Below are 17,503 nucleotides of genomic sequence, written 5' to 3'. Positions count from 1 at the left end.
TAACGAGCTTGGTGCCGGGAAGAGGGGGGCCCGCTGCAGCCACGTGGGAGGGCCTGGATGTCCACCCCTGGGCTTGCTTGAGCGACCCGCTGCCAACACCTCGCCCCCCACTCTCTCCCGCTTTCAAAGGATTGGGCCTTGGCCAGCCCCCACCCCCATCCTGACCCCGCCACCCGGGATGACAGGCCAGATGACCGGAGAAGGGGCCGGGGTCCAACCCTGAGGGTCCCGCCGATGGTTCAGTGTAGACCAAGCCAGCCAGTCGGCGAAAAGCAGGGCCCGAGGAGGAGCGCGGGTTGAAGAGGGGCAGGCCCGGGTGGACTCCGACCCAACACCCCAGAGACCAGTCCACGGCCACCCCTTTCCCACCCTCGGCATGGCCCAACCAAGGCACGGGCACCCTCCGCCCCCCAGTGCCGCCGGGGTCCCAGTGTTGGGCGAGGCCCAAGCCAAGAGCGGGCCGGGCACACATCCGAAGCCGACCACTTCTCGCTTCTCCCGGAGAACCCTAAAAAGCGACTCCGACCTTCCCCGCCTCCGGCCACCGCTTCTCCCCCGCCTCCCAGCAGCCCCGGGCCAGCCGTCGCAGAGAGCCCCTCTCCTTCATTCGGTTTTCCATCCGGACGCGTAAAAACCGTTCCTCTAAAGAGCGCGAGCGAGGGACCAATAAAAGATACGACGGCAGAGGTTATGAAAACACTATCCTTATTAATCAGAATTTTTCCTCCCTGATATCACTGAGGGTTTTGTCGGGTGAGTCGCCCCCCGTCCCCCCCAGACCCTGGAGTTTCCCGGGAAGCGGGGATGTGGGCTTCTCCCTCCGGGCCCCCCACGCCCAGCTCCGGGTTTGGAAGGAACACATGGAACTCACTTCCTTCCCTCCGGCCCACACCGAGCCGGTCAGTCGATTGCATTGATTGTGTGCTTACTGTGTGCAGAGCACTGTACTAAGCGCTTGGGGAGAGTCCAACAGAACAATAAGCAGACACGTTCCTTGGCCACAGCGAGCTTACGGTTGCTCGGTCATCACCACCGGTGGACTGACCGGCAGGCCGGCCCGTCCAGAAGACCCCCGTGGGGAGGTCGAGGGTGGGCAGGACCTCCAGGAGGTTAGCGGGAGTTCGGTGCCGGGGGGACTGGGCGCTTGTCACTTCCACACCCCCCCAGCCAGGCCCGCTGGACCTAGCACCCCCTCCACGGTGTCCTCGAATGCAGGTCCGACGCCGGCCCACGACCGTGGGTGACCAATTCCCAAGGCCGCAGTAAAATAAAAACCAAAACGCGCACGTGAGATCTCTTTACAGGTTCCCCATTGGGGTCTCTGCTGCCGACTGCGGCCTAGGCCCCCCCCCCAGCCACATCAAAAGTGGGCCGGGGGGCTGTGGGGGTGGAGGAGAGAGAGAAGGGGGGAGAGAGAACACCGCCCCATAAAATTTACAGTCGCACGTGAAGGACCGAACAATTAGTCCGCTATTAGCAGTTCATTAGGGCGCCGTTTGATTTCCAAGGAGGACGGGCTCCCCAGCTGCCGGACGGGGGTGGGGGGCGAGCGGGCAACGGGGGGCAGTCGGGGGTGACCAGTCCACTGGCCGTCCGGGCGCCCACCGGGGAGAGAGGTGGACCGGGGGCCCTCCCACGACCGGTCCGAAACCGGCCCGGCGGACGTCGAGACCGAAACCGGGGTCGTTTCTGAACACTGGGACATTTATAAAGGTGTACTGCATAAATACATCTTCTGACAGATTTAAGACGAGGCCTCCTCTTGCCAAAAATTTTGGGGGGGGGGGGCGGGAAACGGGCGTAGAAAGGGAGAGGGAGGAAGAGAGAGAGAGAGAGCGAAAAACGGTCTTTTTAAATGCATAATAATGATTGATCTAAATCAGTCCTTCTTTCTTTCTCAGTGCACCCAAACCCTCAAACCACCTTTGATCCGTTTATAATTAAAACCAAAAGCACAGCCGTCTCATTTAATTCCAATATGGGCAGTTTTAATGCATAAAGTTTCGCATGTGGCTTTTAGCTTAAGACCATCTGTTTCTGGATTTCATATATAAACAGGACACTTTGGGGAACAGAGATTAATTCAGTTTGGGAATGCCATTCAAAACGTGTTAGCTGTTTCCCCGCACCAGGTCAACTAAAGGAAAAACAAGTTAAGCGCTCATTCTGCAAAGTAGCATTAACATTGGAATTATTGTATAATGGGCCTTGACTGGGTCTTATGTTTTAAATTACTGGTCTCTCTCAAATAAAACTATTAATCTTTTTTTCTCTCAGAATGTTTTACAGTCCTGTTATACTTATTAGCTGCTGGCAGCAAAGAAACTTTTAAATGAAAGCCAAATTGCTTTGGTCATGAGAAAGGAAATTAAAGCTCACTCTAGGGGGAAAAATTTCACTGTGAGATCCTCCTTAAGGTAGGGTTTCATAACCTCCTGCATGCCTGCTAAAGATGTCACCGCATGCGGGACTCTGCGTATGGTACTGATATAAAAAGAAAGTCGTAATGGGAACAATATGTTCATTTCGGAGAGATTAAGAGCTGCCGTGTTTTACACTGGGGGCCGGGCTCGGAGTTTGCAGAGTCTGGGGTGTGTACACGTTATGGGGGAGCGGGAGGGGATGGGGGAAGAGACACAGGACCGGAGGTGGGGGGCGAAGCGGGCGTCCACTCACCCAGCGTCTCGGGCGGGCAGTCCCTGACGAAGAAGATCTCGCTGAGGTTCTCCTCGTCCTCGGGGGGCAGGCCCTGCTGGTGGAGGTGCAGCCGGCGCAGCCCTTCCGTCTGGTGGTGTCTGACGGAATGCACGTGCTGGACCAGACTCAGTTTCCCCTTGGTGGAGTAATCGCAGAGGGCGCAGTAGTAGTAGCAGGAATCGGGACTCACCGCCCCCTCGTGCTTCTGCAAGTGCTGAAAGGGAGGAGACGGCGCTCAGAGGGCGGACGACGCGGGGCGACCGGGTGCGACGGGGGGGGGACACCCCCATCCCCGCGCCCCGGGGATGCCGGACCCCCTGGACGGGGAGGGAGGGCCCGTTTCCTCTTCTCCCGCTCCCTTCCGTGTCGCCCCTTGCGCTTGGATTTGCTCCCTTTATTCACCCATCCCTCAGCCCCACACCACTCATGTCCAGATTTGGCACGGTCTGATTTCTGTTCACGCCCTCGACCGGCCTGGAAGCTCGCTGAGGGCAGGGACCGAGCCGACTCTGTTATACTGTCCTTTCCCAAGCGCTTAGTACGGTACTCCGCACACGGTAAGCGCTCAACTAACACCATCGATCGATGGATACAGTCCTCCTCTGGACTGGAAGCTCGTCGTTGGCGGGGAATGTGTCTATCGACTCTCCCAAGTCCTGAGTATTGCGGTCTGCCCACGTTGGGTGCTCAATAAATAGCACCGATTGACGGACCCGACTCTCAAAGCCCCGGACGTCCGTGACTCGCCCCTCGTCTCCCCAACCCCTCCACCGCAGAGAGAAGCTCCCGGGCCGGGGGAGGTCTTCCCGCGGAGCACAAACTCCAGGGCCGGGAGAGACGGCGGAATTCCGATCGAGGCCGGCTTCGGCCTGGCCCCATCTTAGAGGGGTTACTCTGTTTCCAAAACTGACTCAAACGTAAATGTTTATTTAAATTTTCCATAAATCTGCATGCATGGAATAAACTTACATTTTCTATAAACAAAAATGTTTCTCTTAATTATATGTTAGATACACTAAAAAGTTAAGTAACTTAATTTGAAGTTTAACCTAATGCAAAACAGACACTATGATGTGAAACTCTCTTTTTTTTTTTTACCATTCACAGTGACCCGCAACAAATTTTTGTGAAAAAAAAAAATCTGTTTTCGCAAGCACTGCTGACTCTGATTTCAGCCCACAGCATGTAACAGGAGCCTTCCAAATTCTGATTTTTTCAATGGAAAAACTTTTACAACTTCCAAACATATTCGGTTACAGTAGTTTTATTTTTAAAAAACTTTTTTCCTTTTTTTTTTTTTTAATTTACTCGGGGTGGCTCCATTTCAGGCAACCGACGTCAGTTCCCTGCAAATGGGGAGCAGGACAGAAATGGGGGATGGGGACGGGGGGAAGGGGGTGCTCAGATAACGTGGGGTGGGGCGGGACCCCCGGACCAAGCCTCAGCTGTCCGGCCTCGGCGTCTCTCACCTACCGAGGGGCTTCATCGATTCGGTTCGGGGGAGGGAGTTGGCCCCAGGACAGGTGGCGGTTCAGTGGTTGGCGTTCCACGCTCAAGGACTGTCTCCCCCTTTTAGACTGTGAGCCCACTATTGGGTAGGGCCTGTCTCTATATGTTGCCAACTTGTACTTCCCAAGTGCTTAGTACAGTGCTCTGCACACAGTAAGCGCTCAATAAATACGATTGATGATGATGAAGGACTCTCAGTGAGTCACCTGGCTCTGGCCGCCGCTCAAATAATAATAATTGGGGTATTTGTTCAGCGCTTAGGATGTGCCGGGCCCTGCGCTAAGCGCTGGGGGGGACACAAGCAGATCGGGCTGGACACAGCTGACCCACACTGGGGCTCACAGTCTTAATCCCCCTTTTACAGATGAGGGAACCGAGGCCGAGTGAAGTGAGCTGCCCAAGGTCACACAGCAGACAAGGGGCGGAGCCGGGATTAGAACCCAGGTCCTTCGGATTCCCGGGCCTGGGCCCTAGGATATGCTGGAGACGCGAGCCCCGGCTTGGACGTCTGAAAACGGTTAGGAGCCAGCAGACCAACCCGTTGGCGACTCTCCCGGAGACCGGGCCGCCCGGCCTCGTGTGCCGGGGTCCCTCTCTCGGGGACGGCCTCGAGGACAGTCACCGCCTCAGACCGTTCCCCTTCCCGGAAAGCACCGGGGCAGGCCGGCACCTGCAAGTTGGACGCCGTCACGCCGAACAACGCGACCTTCCTGATCCTCCCTACTGGAAAAAAAATAAACGAGCCCCCGGATCGAGCTTCAAGACAGTAACGCCTCCCCGTCTCCCCACCCATCTCTCCCCCGACTCTCCCGGAGTCTCTGTCTCTCTCGGCACAGGCCCCGACGGCTTCCGACGGCGGCCTCGCCGGGGCCGTTCAAGGAGACCTGTATATATGTTTGTACATATTTATTACTCTATTTACTTATTTATTTTACTTGTACATATCTATTCTATTTATTTTATTTTGTTAGTATGCTTGGGTTTGTTCTCTGTCTCCCCCTTTTAGACTGTGAGCCCACTGTTGGGTAGGGACTGTTTCTATATGTTGCCAACTTGGACTTCCCAAGCGCTTAGTCCAGTGCTCTGCACACAGTAAGCGCTCAATAAATACAATTGATTGATTGATTGAGACCGTCCCTGAGGAATGAACATTCCTCAGGGAAGGAAACCGAGCCAGGCCCGGCGGGCCTGAGGCCGTAGACAGGACTGCCACACGCCATGCGAGCTCGTTGGGGATCAGGATCGTCACTGTTTATCGACGTACTGTTCTTTCCCCATCGCTCTGCACACAGTGAGCGCTTAATAAAGATGATTGAAGGAATGAAATGAGGGCGTGCACGCGTGTGAGAGAGAGGTTGGGGGAAGAGGTTGGCCGTGACGGAACAGGCCCTTCATCGGGTTGGGGGTGAGGAGATGGGAAACGAAACTCCCGCTCTGGTGGCCCCAGGGCAACTGCTGGCGAGTCACGGCCCCTTCCGGGGTTCATTCTGATGCTGGACCCCCAAAATGGGTCTCTGGATCCCCAAAGAGCCGAGGGGAATGGATGGAAGGGCAGTGCACACCCCTCTCTGGGGTCTTGAGAGGAGGGGACGGAAGCGAGGAGGTCGGGGTCCGCGGGCCCTTCACGCCTCACTGACCGGGCGGCTCCGTCCGCCCAGCCCCCTGCCCCTTTAGCTAGAGTGGCCCCCCACCAGTCCGTCCGCCCCAAAGCGGGGTCTCCCCCAGCCCCACCTTCACCCCGGCCACGGGGGCCGACCTCCCTCGCGGCCTAACGAAGGCCGCACAAAACCAAAGAGGCCCGGCGCGGCCTCCATTCTCTGATCTTCCGCAAGACACAAAAAGGGCCCTTCTTCTGAGCGGCGCAGGAAGTGCGGTGGGGGGGAAGAAATGGCCCTGCAGGTGTGGGAGCCGGCTCAAAGGAAAGGCGACAGACGGCAGGGCGGACGCGCGGACGGACGGACGGCTAAAGAGCTTCTTTCAGTGACAGGGATTAGAGGCCTGGCGCTGGAACACAGCTCTTCCTTTAATTTACAAAATTTTCTCACGAGCCTGGAAGAACCCGCCCCATCGGGGGCTTTTCGGAGCCCCATTGAAACGTCTTAAGTTTTAATTAAGTTGGAGTTGTCAGAAGAAAGCTTTCTTGGCCCAGAGCTGGGGTCATTAATTACCGCTATCTTTGTTTCTTTCTGAAAAGGGCTCTGCCAGAGAAGGAGAGGACGGGCCCTCCCTCCCCCTTGCTTCCCTCCCTCCTCCCTGCCTTCTCCCTTGCATTCATTCATTCCCTCGATCGTCTTTATTGAGCGCTTACTGTGTGCAGAGCGCCGTACTAAGCGCTTTATTTATATTGATGCCTGTTTACTTCAATCAATCAATCAGTCATATTTATTGAGCGCTTACTGTTGTGAAGAGCACTGTACTAAGCGCTTGCGAAGTACAAGGTGGCAACATATAGAGACAGTCCCTACCCATTCGATGCGTATATATCTAGAATTCCATTTATTTATATCGAGGCCCGTTTACTTGTTTTGATGTCTGTCTTCCCCCTTCTAGACTGTGAGCCCAGTGTGGGCCGGAATTAACAAGAATAATAATAATAATAATAGCACTTATTAAGCGCTTACTATGTGCAAAGCACTGTTCTAAGCGCTGGGGAGGTTGCAAGATGATCGGGTTGTCCCCCGGGGGGCTCACAGTCAATCCCCATTTTACAGATGAGGTAACTGAAGCCCAGAGAAGTGAAGTGACTTGCCCAAAGTCACACAGCTGGCAGTTGGTGGAGCCGGGATTTGAACCCAGGACCTCTGACTCCAAAGCCCGGGCTCTTTCCACCAAGTCACGCTGCTTCTTTATTGCTGAGCTGCTTTTCTGTCCCCCCAACCCCTGTCCCACAAGGGCAGGATTTAATCCCCATTTTTACAGTTGCGGAAACTGAGGCCCAGAGAAGTAAACTGACTTGCCCACGGTCACTTAGCAAGCAACTGGGAGAGTCGGGATTAGAACCCAGGTCCTCCAACTCCCAGGCCTGGGCCTTTTCTGCTAGAACACACTGCTTCTCGAGGTGCATGCAAGGTCTTACTGGGAGTCCCCTGTGTACACTGGGCTCTGCTGGGCAACTATGGTGGGCTCAGCGCTGTATTGGGTGCCTACTGCATGCAGGGTGCTGTACTGGATGCCTATTGTGGGTAGAAGACTGTCCTGGCTGTCTGGAACATTGTAGCGGAGGCCTACTGTGTGCAGAAAACTGAAGGCAGCATGGCCTGGTGGCTAGAGAAGCAGCGTGGCTCAGTGGAAGGAGCCTGGGCTTTGGAGTCAAAGGTCATGGGTTCAAATCCCGGCTCTGCCGCTTGTCAGCTGTGTGACTTTGGGCAAGTCACTTAACTTCTCTGCCTCAGTTACCTCATCTGTAAAATGGGGATTAAGATTGTGAGCCCCACATGGGACAACTTAATCACCTTGCATCCTCCCCAGCGCTTAGAACAGTGCTTTGCACAGAGTAAGCGCTTAACAAATACCAAAATTATTATTATTATTATTAGAGCCCAGGCCTGGGAATCAGAAGGTCATGGGTTCTAATCCTGGCTCTGCCGCTTGTCTTCTGTGTGACCTTGGGCAAATCACTTTGCTTCTCTGCGCCTCAGTTCCCTCATCTGTAAAATGGGGATTGAGACCGTGAACCCCGGGTGGGACAGGGACGGTGTCCAACCCAATTTGCTCAAGTTCCTCTCCCAGCTCTTAGTACAGCGCCTTGCACGTAGAAAGCGCTTAAGAAATACCACAATGTATGTATGTTTGTATGTAGAAGGCGATCCCTGCCTTCAGGGATTTGATTTAATGGGGGAAGTGGGGAGAGACAGGCTCTCAGGACAATCACAATCTCCAACTCCACATCCCGTGGCCAGTCATTCCCTCAGCTCATCCAATCCCAGGAGAGGCTGCGGGAATAATAATAATAATAATAGTAGCTGTTAAGTGCTCACTGTGTGTCAGGCACTGTAATAATAATAATAATAATGGCATGTTAAGCACTTACTATATGCAAAGCACTGTTCTAAGCGCTGGGGAGGTTACAAGGTGATCAGGTTGTCCCTCGGTGGGGCTCACAGTCTTAATCCCCATTTTACAGATGAGGTAACTGAGGCACGGAGAAGCGAAGTGACTCGCCCGAAGTCCCACAGCTGACAACTGGCGGAGGGGGGATTGGAACCCATGACCTCTGACTCCAAAGCCCGGGCTCTTTCCACTGAGCCACTGTACTAAGCACTCGGATGGATACAAGCAAATCAGGTTAGACCCAGTCCCTGTCCCGCGTGGGGCTCCCAGTCTCCATCCCCATTTTCCCGATGAGGTAACTGGGGCCCACAGAAGGGAAGTGACTTGTCCAAGGCCACGCATGGGACAAGTGGCAGAGTCGGGATTAGAACCCGTGACTTTCTGAGTCTCAGGTCCGTGGTCTAGCCGCTACGCCGCGCAGCTTCTGAAAAGAAACGGCTCGGGCCTTCTGGAATATGCCCACTGTTGGGTAGGGACTGTATATGTTGCCAATTTGTACTTCCCAAGCGGTTAGTACAGTGCTCTGCACATAGTAATCGCTCAATAAATACGATTGATATGAACACTTGATTAGGTCTGGATGCTCCCGGCCGGGTCTGACATACAGTCGTCCAACTATGGGACCACTGGGTCTCTTATTTCCGGGTGGTATGTTTGGACGGCTTGGAGCGACTAATAGATACCGGTTAACGGGCCGGGGTTGCCGAGGATCTCTACCGTCCTAACTTGTAAACGCATCCGAAGCCACCGCCGCTCTGAGCCGGGAGAAACGTGGATCATTACAAATAAATTGCTCCTCCATCTAAATTAATTTCGTTTAATCAAGTCTCCGGAGTCCCAAAGCTGTGGGACACAGCTGCGACCAGAGGCGCGGCGCTTTCGGTCCGAAACCACCTTCTCTCCGGGTTATTTCTCTCCGTGCTCCGGGAAGCAGCGTGGCTCATGGGAAGGAGCCCGGGCTTTGGAGTCAGAGGGCATGGGTTCAAATCCCGGCTCCGCCAATTGTCGGCTGGGTGACTTTGGGCAAGTCACTTCACTTCTCTTAGACTGTGAGCCCACTGTTGGGTAGGGACTGTCTCTATATGTTGCCAACTTGTACTTCCCAAGCGCTTAGTACAGTGCTCTGCACACAGTAAGCGCTCAATAAATACTACTGATTGATTGATTGATTCTCTGGGCCTCAGTTCCCTCATCTGTAAAATGGGAATGAAGACTGTGAGACCCAAGTGGGACAACCTGATCACCTTGTATCCTCCCCAGTGCTTAGAACAGTGCTTTGCACATAGTAAGCACTTAATAAATGCCATCATTATTTATTATTATTCAGAGGGTGGGAGATCTGAGCCCAGTCCTTTCCCAGCATCGCCATTTGACAGCAGCGGGCCAAGAGCCTGCGAGTCAGAAGGTCATGGGTTCTAACCCCGGCCCCGCCACTTGTCTGCTGGGTGACCTTGGACAAGTCACTTCACTTCTCTGGGCCTCAGAGAAGTCAAACGGTGATTGACCCTGGGAGCCCCCCATGCAACGGGGACTGTGTCCAACCCGATTTGCTTGACCCACTCCAGCGCTTAGTACAGTGCCTGGCGCTTGAATACCACAACTATCATTCTTCTTATTATTTGGACGGGCCAGAGAAGCAGTGTGGATCAGTGGAAAGAGCACGGGCTTTGGAGTCCGAGGTCATGGGTTCAAACTGTCCGCTGTGGGACTTTGGGCAAGTCACTTCACTGCTCTGGGCCTCATCTGTAAAATGGGGATGAAGACTGTGAGCCCTCAGTGGGACAACCTGATCACCTTGTAACCTCCCCAGTGCTTAGAACAGTGCTTGGCACACGGTAAACGCTTAATAAATGCCATTATTATTATTATTATAATGGATCAGTGAGGGAGGGTGAAGGGACACGTCCCCCTCTCCATCCCCCCAATCTTACCTCCTTCCCTTCCCCACAGCACCTGTATATATGTATATATGTTTGTACACATTTATTACTCTATTTATGTATTTATTTTACTTGTACATCATCATCATCAATCGTATTTATTGAGCGCTTACTATGTGCAGAGCACTGTACCAAGCACTTGGGAAGTACAAATTGGCAACATATAGAGACAGTCCCTACCCAACAGTGGGCTCACAGTCTAATACATATCTATTCTATTTATTTTATTTTGTTAGTATGTTTGGTTTTGTTCTCCATCTCCCCCTTTTAGACTGTGAGCCCACTGTTGGGTAGGGACTGTCTCTATATGTTGCCAACTTGTACTTCCCAAGCGCTTAGTACAGTGCTCTGCACACAGTAAGCGCTCAATAAATACGATTGATTGATTGATTGATTGATTGGTAAACACGTAATAAATGCCATTATTATTATTATAATGGGTCAGTGAGGGAGGGTGAAGGGGCAGAGTGGATTATAAGTGCCCCTGCCCACCTTCTTCAACCTACTCCTCTCCAAGACATGGGGGGCACCCCCAGGGCTCAAGAAAGTGTTAAAAGAGGTGTTAATTAGTCCAGCCTGGAACCCATCCTACAAGGACTGGGGGGAAATTTGGATTTTAAACCCCAGGGGGGAGGGAGCCATAAAACCCACACATCCTGGACAGTGTGCTGAGCAGCCAGTGGCCTAACAATCAATCAATCAATCGTATTTATTGAGCGCTTACTGTGTGCCGAGCACTGTACTAAGTGCTTGGGAAATACAAGACACCCAAGAGTGGCAGTCTGTGTCACAGTCACAATCCACGGGGCATAAGGGGGGCAGAGGGGCCTGGGCCTGGGGCAGCTAGAGAGGCTGGCAGGAATTCCCCCAACATCCCCTGATCCTCGTGTTCATTTAGTCATTCAATTGTATTTATTGGGCGCTTACTGTGTGCAGAGCGCTGTACTAAACCCTTGGGAGAGTACGATACAACAGTCAACAGACACGTTCCCTACCCACGGTGAGCTTACGGTCCGGAGTGGGGGAGACAGATGTTAACTGAAATCAATAAATTACAGATCTGTGCCTAAGTGAGAAGCAGTGTGGCTCAGCGGAAAGAGCCCGGGCTTTGGAGTCAGAGGGCATGGGTTCAAATTCCAGCTCTGCCAACTGTCAGCTGTGTGACTGTGGACAAGTCACTTCTCTGGGCCTCAGTGACCTCATCTGGAAAATGGGGATGAAGACCGTGGGACAACCTGATCACCTTGTAACCTCCACAGTGCTCAGAACAATAATAATAATAATAATAATGGCATTTATTAAGCGCTTACTATGTGCAAAGCACTGTTCTAAGCGCTGGGGAGGTTACAAGGTAATCAGGTTGTCCCCTGTGGGGCTCACAGTCTCCATCCCCATTTTACAGATGAGGGAACTGAGGCCCAGAGAAGTTAAGTGACTTGCCCAAAGTCACACAGCTGACAATTGGCGGAGCCTGGATTTGAACCCATGACCTCTGACTCCAAACAGTGCTTTGCACAGTGCTTTGCACATAGCAAGTGCTTAATAAATGCCATCATTATTGCAAATGGTGTGGGGCTGGGATGGGGGATGAATAAAAGGAGCAAGTCAGGGTGACACAGGAGGGAGTGGGAGGAGAGGAAAGGGGGGGTGCAGTCAGGGAAGGCCTCTTGGAGGAGGAGGGCCTTCGATAAGGCTTTGAAGTTGGGGGAGAGTGGTTGTCTGTGGGGTTTGAGGTGGGGGGGGCATGTTCCAGGCCAGAGGCGGGATGCGGGTGAGCGGTTGGTGGCCAAATGGATGAGATGGAGGCCCAGTGAAAGGTGAGGAGCAAAGTGTGTGGGCTGCAACGTGGCTCAGTGGAAAGAGCCCAGGCTTTGGAGTCAGAGGTCATGGGTTCAAATCCCGGCTCCGCCAATTGTCAGCTGTGTGACTTTGGGCAAGTCACTTGACTTCTCTGGGGCTCAGTTCCCTCATCTGTAAAATGGGGATGAAGACTGAGCCCTACGTGGGCCAACCTGATCACCTTGTAGCCTCCCCAGCGCTCAGAACAGTGCTTTGCACACAGTAAGCGCTTAATAAATGCCATCATTATTATTATAAGGAGGAGGAGGAAGAGGAGAGCAGCGAGGTGAGATAGGAGGGGGCAAGGGGATGGACGGCTTCAAAGCCGACGGGGAGGAGTTTTTGTTTGATGAGGAGGTGGATGGGCAACCCCTGGAGGTTTTTGAGGAGCGGGGAGATGTGTCCTGAACGTTTTTGTAGAAAAATGACCCAAGCAGCCAAGTGAAGTGCAGACTGGAGGGGGGAGAGACAGGAGGTTGGCTCCGGGGGGACGCCCAGCGTAGCATTATTTGGTCATACCCTTACATTTCAGTACTTCTCATGTCCGCCGCTCCCTCTCCCTCCAACTCCAAGGAGAAGCAGCGTGGCTCAGTGGCAAGAGCAGGGGCTTTGGAGTCAGAGGTCATGGGTTCAAATCCCGGCTCTGCCAATTGTCAGCTGTGTGACTTTGGGCAAGTCGCTTCACTTCTCTGGGCCTCAGTTCCCTCATCTAGAAAATGGGATGAAGACTGTGAGCCCCCCGTGGGACAATCTGATCACCTTGTAACCTCCCCAGTGCTTAGAACAGTGCTTTGCACATAGTAAGCGCTTAATAAATGCCATTATATAAAAAAACTCCCTTGCTGTTGGATCTGCTCCTTTGATTCACCTTTCCCTCAGCCCCGCAGCTCTGCCATCCACGTCCGTAATTTACTTGAATGCCTGTCCCCCCATCTAGACTGGAAGCTCGCTGTGGGCAGGGAACGTGTCTACCAACTCTGTTCTACTGTCCTCTCCCAACAGTACAGTGCTCTGCACACAATAAGCGCTCAAGCAATATGAATTTGTACATATTTATTACTCTATTTATTTATTTTACTTGTGCATATCTATTCTATTTATTTTATTCTGTTAGTATGTTTGGTTTTGTTCTCTGTCTCCCCCTTTTAGACTGTGAGCCCACTGTTGGGTAGGGACTGTCTCTATATGTTGCCAACTTGTACTTCCCAAGTGCTTAGTCCAGTGCTCTGCACACAGTAAGCGCTCAATAAATACGATTGATTGATTGATTGATTGATTCCTCTTACTGTCCTGTTCCCCACACCCCATTAGACTGTAAGATCCTTGAAAGCAGGAATAATAACAATAATGATGGTATTTGTTAAGCGCTTACTCTGTGCAAAGCACCGTTCTAAGCGCTGGGGAGGTTACAAGGCGATCGGGTTGTCCCACCGGGGGCTCACAGTTTTAATCCCCATTTTCCAGATGAGGTCACTGAGGCACAGAGAAGTTAAAAAAAAATCCACTGTCTAATTGCTAGTGGAGTGAACTGACCCCCTGAATCTGATGTGCATAGACAGAAAGCTATCACGATAATAATGAACTGATATATTCAGAGACAGGGAAACTTTTCAATAGATACCTCACTTTTTTTTTTCCAAAAGACAAATCTCAGGGGGCTTCATTTATTTTCCAAATGTAAACTGCAGGATGATATAATCCCCTCAGGCACCATGTCCAGAGAACCTGCGGACACACTCTGCACACGGCCCGTGAAACTGCGGAATACACGCTTCCCCACGGAGAGGCTCCATTCAGCGGGAGCAGGGCGGCGGGTCAACTGGAAAAAAACGGGACAACTTGGGGGGTCCCCTTGACGGTTGCGGGGACACTGGATTTAACAAATCCGAGAAGCGGTGCGGCCTAGCCGGACCTGCGAGTCAGAAGGACTTGGGTTCATTCATTCATTCAATCAATCGTATTTACTGAGCGCTTACTGGGTGCGGAGCACTGTACTAAGCGCTTGGAAAGTACAATTCGGGAATAAAGACAATCCCTGCCCATACCGGCTTTACAGTCTAGAAGCGGCTTACAGTCTCCGCAAACAAATCAGGACTGCGGCCCACCACCAAGACACCCAACTTCCCACCTTCTCATGAGTGATAAGATCGAGCACTTACTCTGCACCAAGCACTGTGCTGAGCACTATTGGATCGATTGACTTCATTTCATAGGCCTCAGTTTCCTCAACTGTAAAAACAGGGATTCAGGACCCGTTAATTAATCGCGGTACTTGAAATGTGGTGTTGGAGAAGGCTTTTGGGAATACCGTGGACTGCCTGAAAACAAATGCATTTTGGAGCATATTAAGCCAAAGGGGTCTTTGGAAGGCCGCGTGACTCGACTAAGATTAGCCGATTTTGGACACATAATCGGGAGGACTAATTCCCTGGAGGAGACACTAATGCTAGGAAAAGTCCAGGGAAAACGTGGAAGAGGCAAACCGGCAGCTAGATGGATAGAGACCCTAACAACGATAATGGTAGAACCGTTAGCAAAGTTACGGATATATATGGTTGCACATATTTATTACTCTATTTATTTATTTATTTATTTTACTTGTACATTTCTATCCTATTTATTTTATTTTGTTGGTATGTTTGGTTTTGTTCTCTGTCTCCCCCTTTTAGACTGTGAGCCCACTGTTAGGTAGGGACTGTCTCTATGTGTTGCCAATTTGTACTTCCCAAGCGCTTAGTACAGTGCTCTGCACATAGTAAGCGCTCAATAAATATGACTGATTGATTGATTGATTGATTGATTCCGGCGGAAGACAGGACGCTCTGGGGAAAATATACCCATAGAGTCGATACGAATCGGAAACGATTCGACGGCACTTGATGATAATCATAATAATAGGACTTGTTAGGCGCTTACTACAGTTCTAAGCACTGGGGTGGATACAAGCTAACAGTCCTGGTCCCACATGGGGCTCGTAATTTTATTCCTCATTTTACAGATGAGGATACAGATACAGATACTCATTTTAAGCGCTTAGTACAGTGCTCTGCACATAGTAAGCGCTCAATAAATACGATTGATGATGATGAAGGAACGGAGGCCTTTAGAAGTGAAGTCACTTGCCCAAGGCCACACAGTAGTGCTTAGTACAGTGCCTGACACATAGTAAGTGCTTAACAAATACCATCATTATTATTATTATTATTATTATTAAGTGGCGGAGCTGGAATTAGAACCCATGACCTTCTGAGTCTCACGCCCGGACTCGAATTCGCTACAACAATGCCACCTGTCCCCAACAGTTGCTCAGTGGGGTGACCAAAAGTCACGCGTCACAAGCAGGTGACCACCCTGCGCACCTTAGCCCGCTCGGGACCAGAGCAGTGACATTACGGGGCAGGAGATGAGCACCCGTCCCCCTCTGAAGGGTCTTCCTGACTCAGTTCTCTCATCTGTAAAATGGGGATAATAAAGATGGCATTTGTTAAGCGCTTACTATGTACGATGCGCTGTTCTAAGCGCTGGGGAGGATACAAGGTGATCAGGTTGTCCCACGGGGGGCTCACAGTCTTCATCCCCATTTTCCAAATGAGGCAACGGAGGCACAGAGAAGTTTAGCGACTTGCCCCAAGTCACCCAGCTGATGAGCGGCGGAGCCAGGATTTGAACCCATGACCTCTGACTCCCAAGCCCGGGCTCTTTCCACTGAGCCACGCTGCTTCGACTGCGACTTGTATCCACCTCGGCACTTAGAGCAGTGCGTGCCACGCAGTAAGCGCTTAACGAATGCCATTAAAAATTTCTACAGAGGAGCAGCGTGGCTCAGTGGAGAAGAGCCCGGGCTTTGGAGTCAGAGGTCATGGGTTCAAATCCCGGCTCCGGCACATGTCTGCTGTGTGACCTTGGGCAAGTCACTTAACTTCTCTGAGCCTCAGTTCCCTCATCTGTAAAATGGGGATTAAGACTGTGAGCCCCATGTGGGACAACTTGATCACCTTGTATCCACCCCCAGCGCTTAGAACAGTGCTCTGCACATAGTAAGCGCTTAACAAATGCCATTATTATTATTTAAAAAGTGCGCAAGGGAGGGAGAGAAGCTGGTCTGTGGTCCAGGGGTCTGGCCATGTCCACTCAGATCATCATCATCATCATCATCAATCGTATTTATTGAGCGCTTACTATGTGCAGAGCACTGTACTAAGCGCTTGGGAAGTACAAATTGGCAACATCTAGAGACAGTCCCTACCCAACAGTGGGCTCACAGTCTAAAAGGGGGAGACAGAGAACAAAACCAAACATACTAACAAAATAAAATAAATAGATAAAATAAAATAAATAAAATAAAATAAAATAATAGATGCGCTTCCCTGGACCATCGTTCGTTTTAAAATTCAGGGCAAAAGCCGTTTGTCTTTGGACAAAACCCGGCTGCCCCTCCGGGGCCCAGCTGGAAGTCAAGATGCACAGACACGTACACAACACTCCTACAGACACACACAGATAACAAAGATACACCTAGAGACACACACACACTCGCTGCTCTAGGCTGGAGGTTGAAGTACTGACACACACACAACACTCCTCCAGATTCACCCCCACACAGAAACCCACAGGTAACAAAGACACACCTACAAAGACACACACATTGACTCGCTGCTCTAGATTGGATGTTGAAGTATTGACACACACATACACACAACACTCCTACAGACTCACACAGACACACACAGATAACAAAGATACACCTAAAGACACACACACACACGTATTCCCTGCTCTAGATTGGATGTTGAAGTATTTAATAAAGGCATTTATTAAGCACTTACTATGTGCAAAGCACTGTTCTAAGCGCTGGGGAGGTTACAGGGTGATCAGGTTGTCCCATGGGGGAGCTCACACTCTTCATCCCCATTCTACAGATGAGGTAACTGAGGCACAGAGAAGTGAAGTGACTTGAAGTGAAGAGAAGCAGCGTGGCTAAGAGAAGCAGTGTGGCTCAGTGGAAAGAGCCCGGGCTTTGGAGTCAGAGGTCATGGGTTCGAATCCCGGCTCCGCCACGTGTCTGCTGTGTGACCTTGGGCAAGTCACTTGACTTCTCTGGGCCTCAGTGACCTCATCTGTAAAATGGGGATAAAGACTGTGAGCCCCATGTGGGACAACTTGATCACCTTGTATCCCCCCAGCGCTTAGAACAGTGCTCTGCACATAGTAAGCGCTTAATAAATGCCATCATCATCATCATCATTGCCCAAAGTCACACAGCTGACAGAAACACTCACAACATTCCTACAGACTCACACAGAAACACACAGATAACGAAGACACACCTACGGACACACACACATAACACTCCTCCAAACTTGTACCCACGCAGACACACACAGATTACAAGGACACATCTAAAGACACACACATACACACTTGTTGCTCTGGTTTGGTTGCTGAAGTATTGGCAGACTCACACCCTC

General features: G+C 51.5%; 1 protein-coding gene across 1 annotated transcript in view; it reads right to left on the bottom strand.

Moving 5' to 3' along the window:
- ZFHX4 (zinc finger homeobox 4) overlaps positions 1-17,503 on the bottom strand; it is a 144,666-nt gene that overhangs the window by 67,466 nt on the left and 59,697 nt on the right. The window contains exon 5 of the mRNA XM_038766534.1: positions 2,677-2,911. Within this exon, the coding sequence (XP_038622462.1) occupies positions 2,677-2,911 (235 nt within the window). The remainder of the gene's footprint in view (positions 1-2,676; positions 2,912-17,503) is intronic.

Source organism: Tachyglossus aculeatus, chromosome 25 (assembly GCF_015852505.1).
Source record: "Tachyglossus aculeatus isolate mTacAcu1 chromosome 25, mTacAcu1.pri, whole genome shotgun sequence".
Taxonomy (NCBI): Eukaryota; Metazoa; Chordata; class Mammalia; order Monotremata; family Tachyglossidae; genus Tachyglossus; species Tachyglossus aculeatus.
Note: the sequence above shows the minus strand (reverse complement) of the source record. Positions and strands in the feature narration are given on the sequence as shown.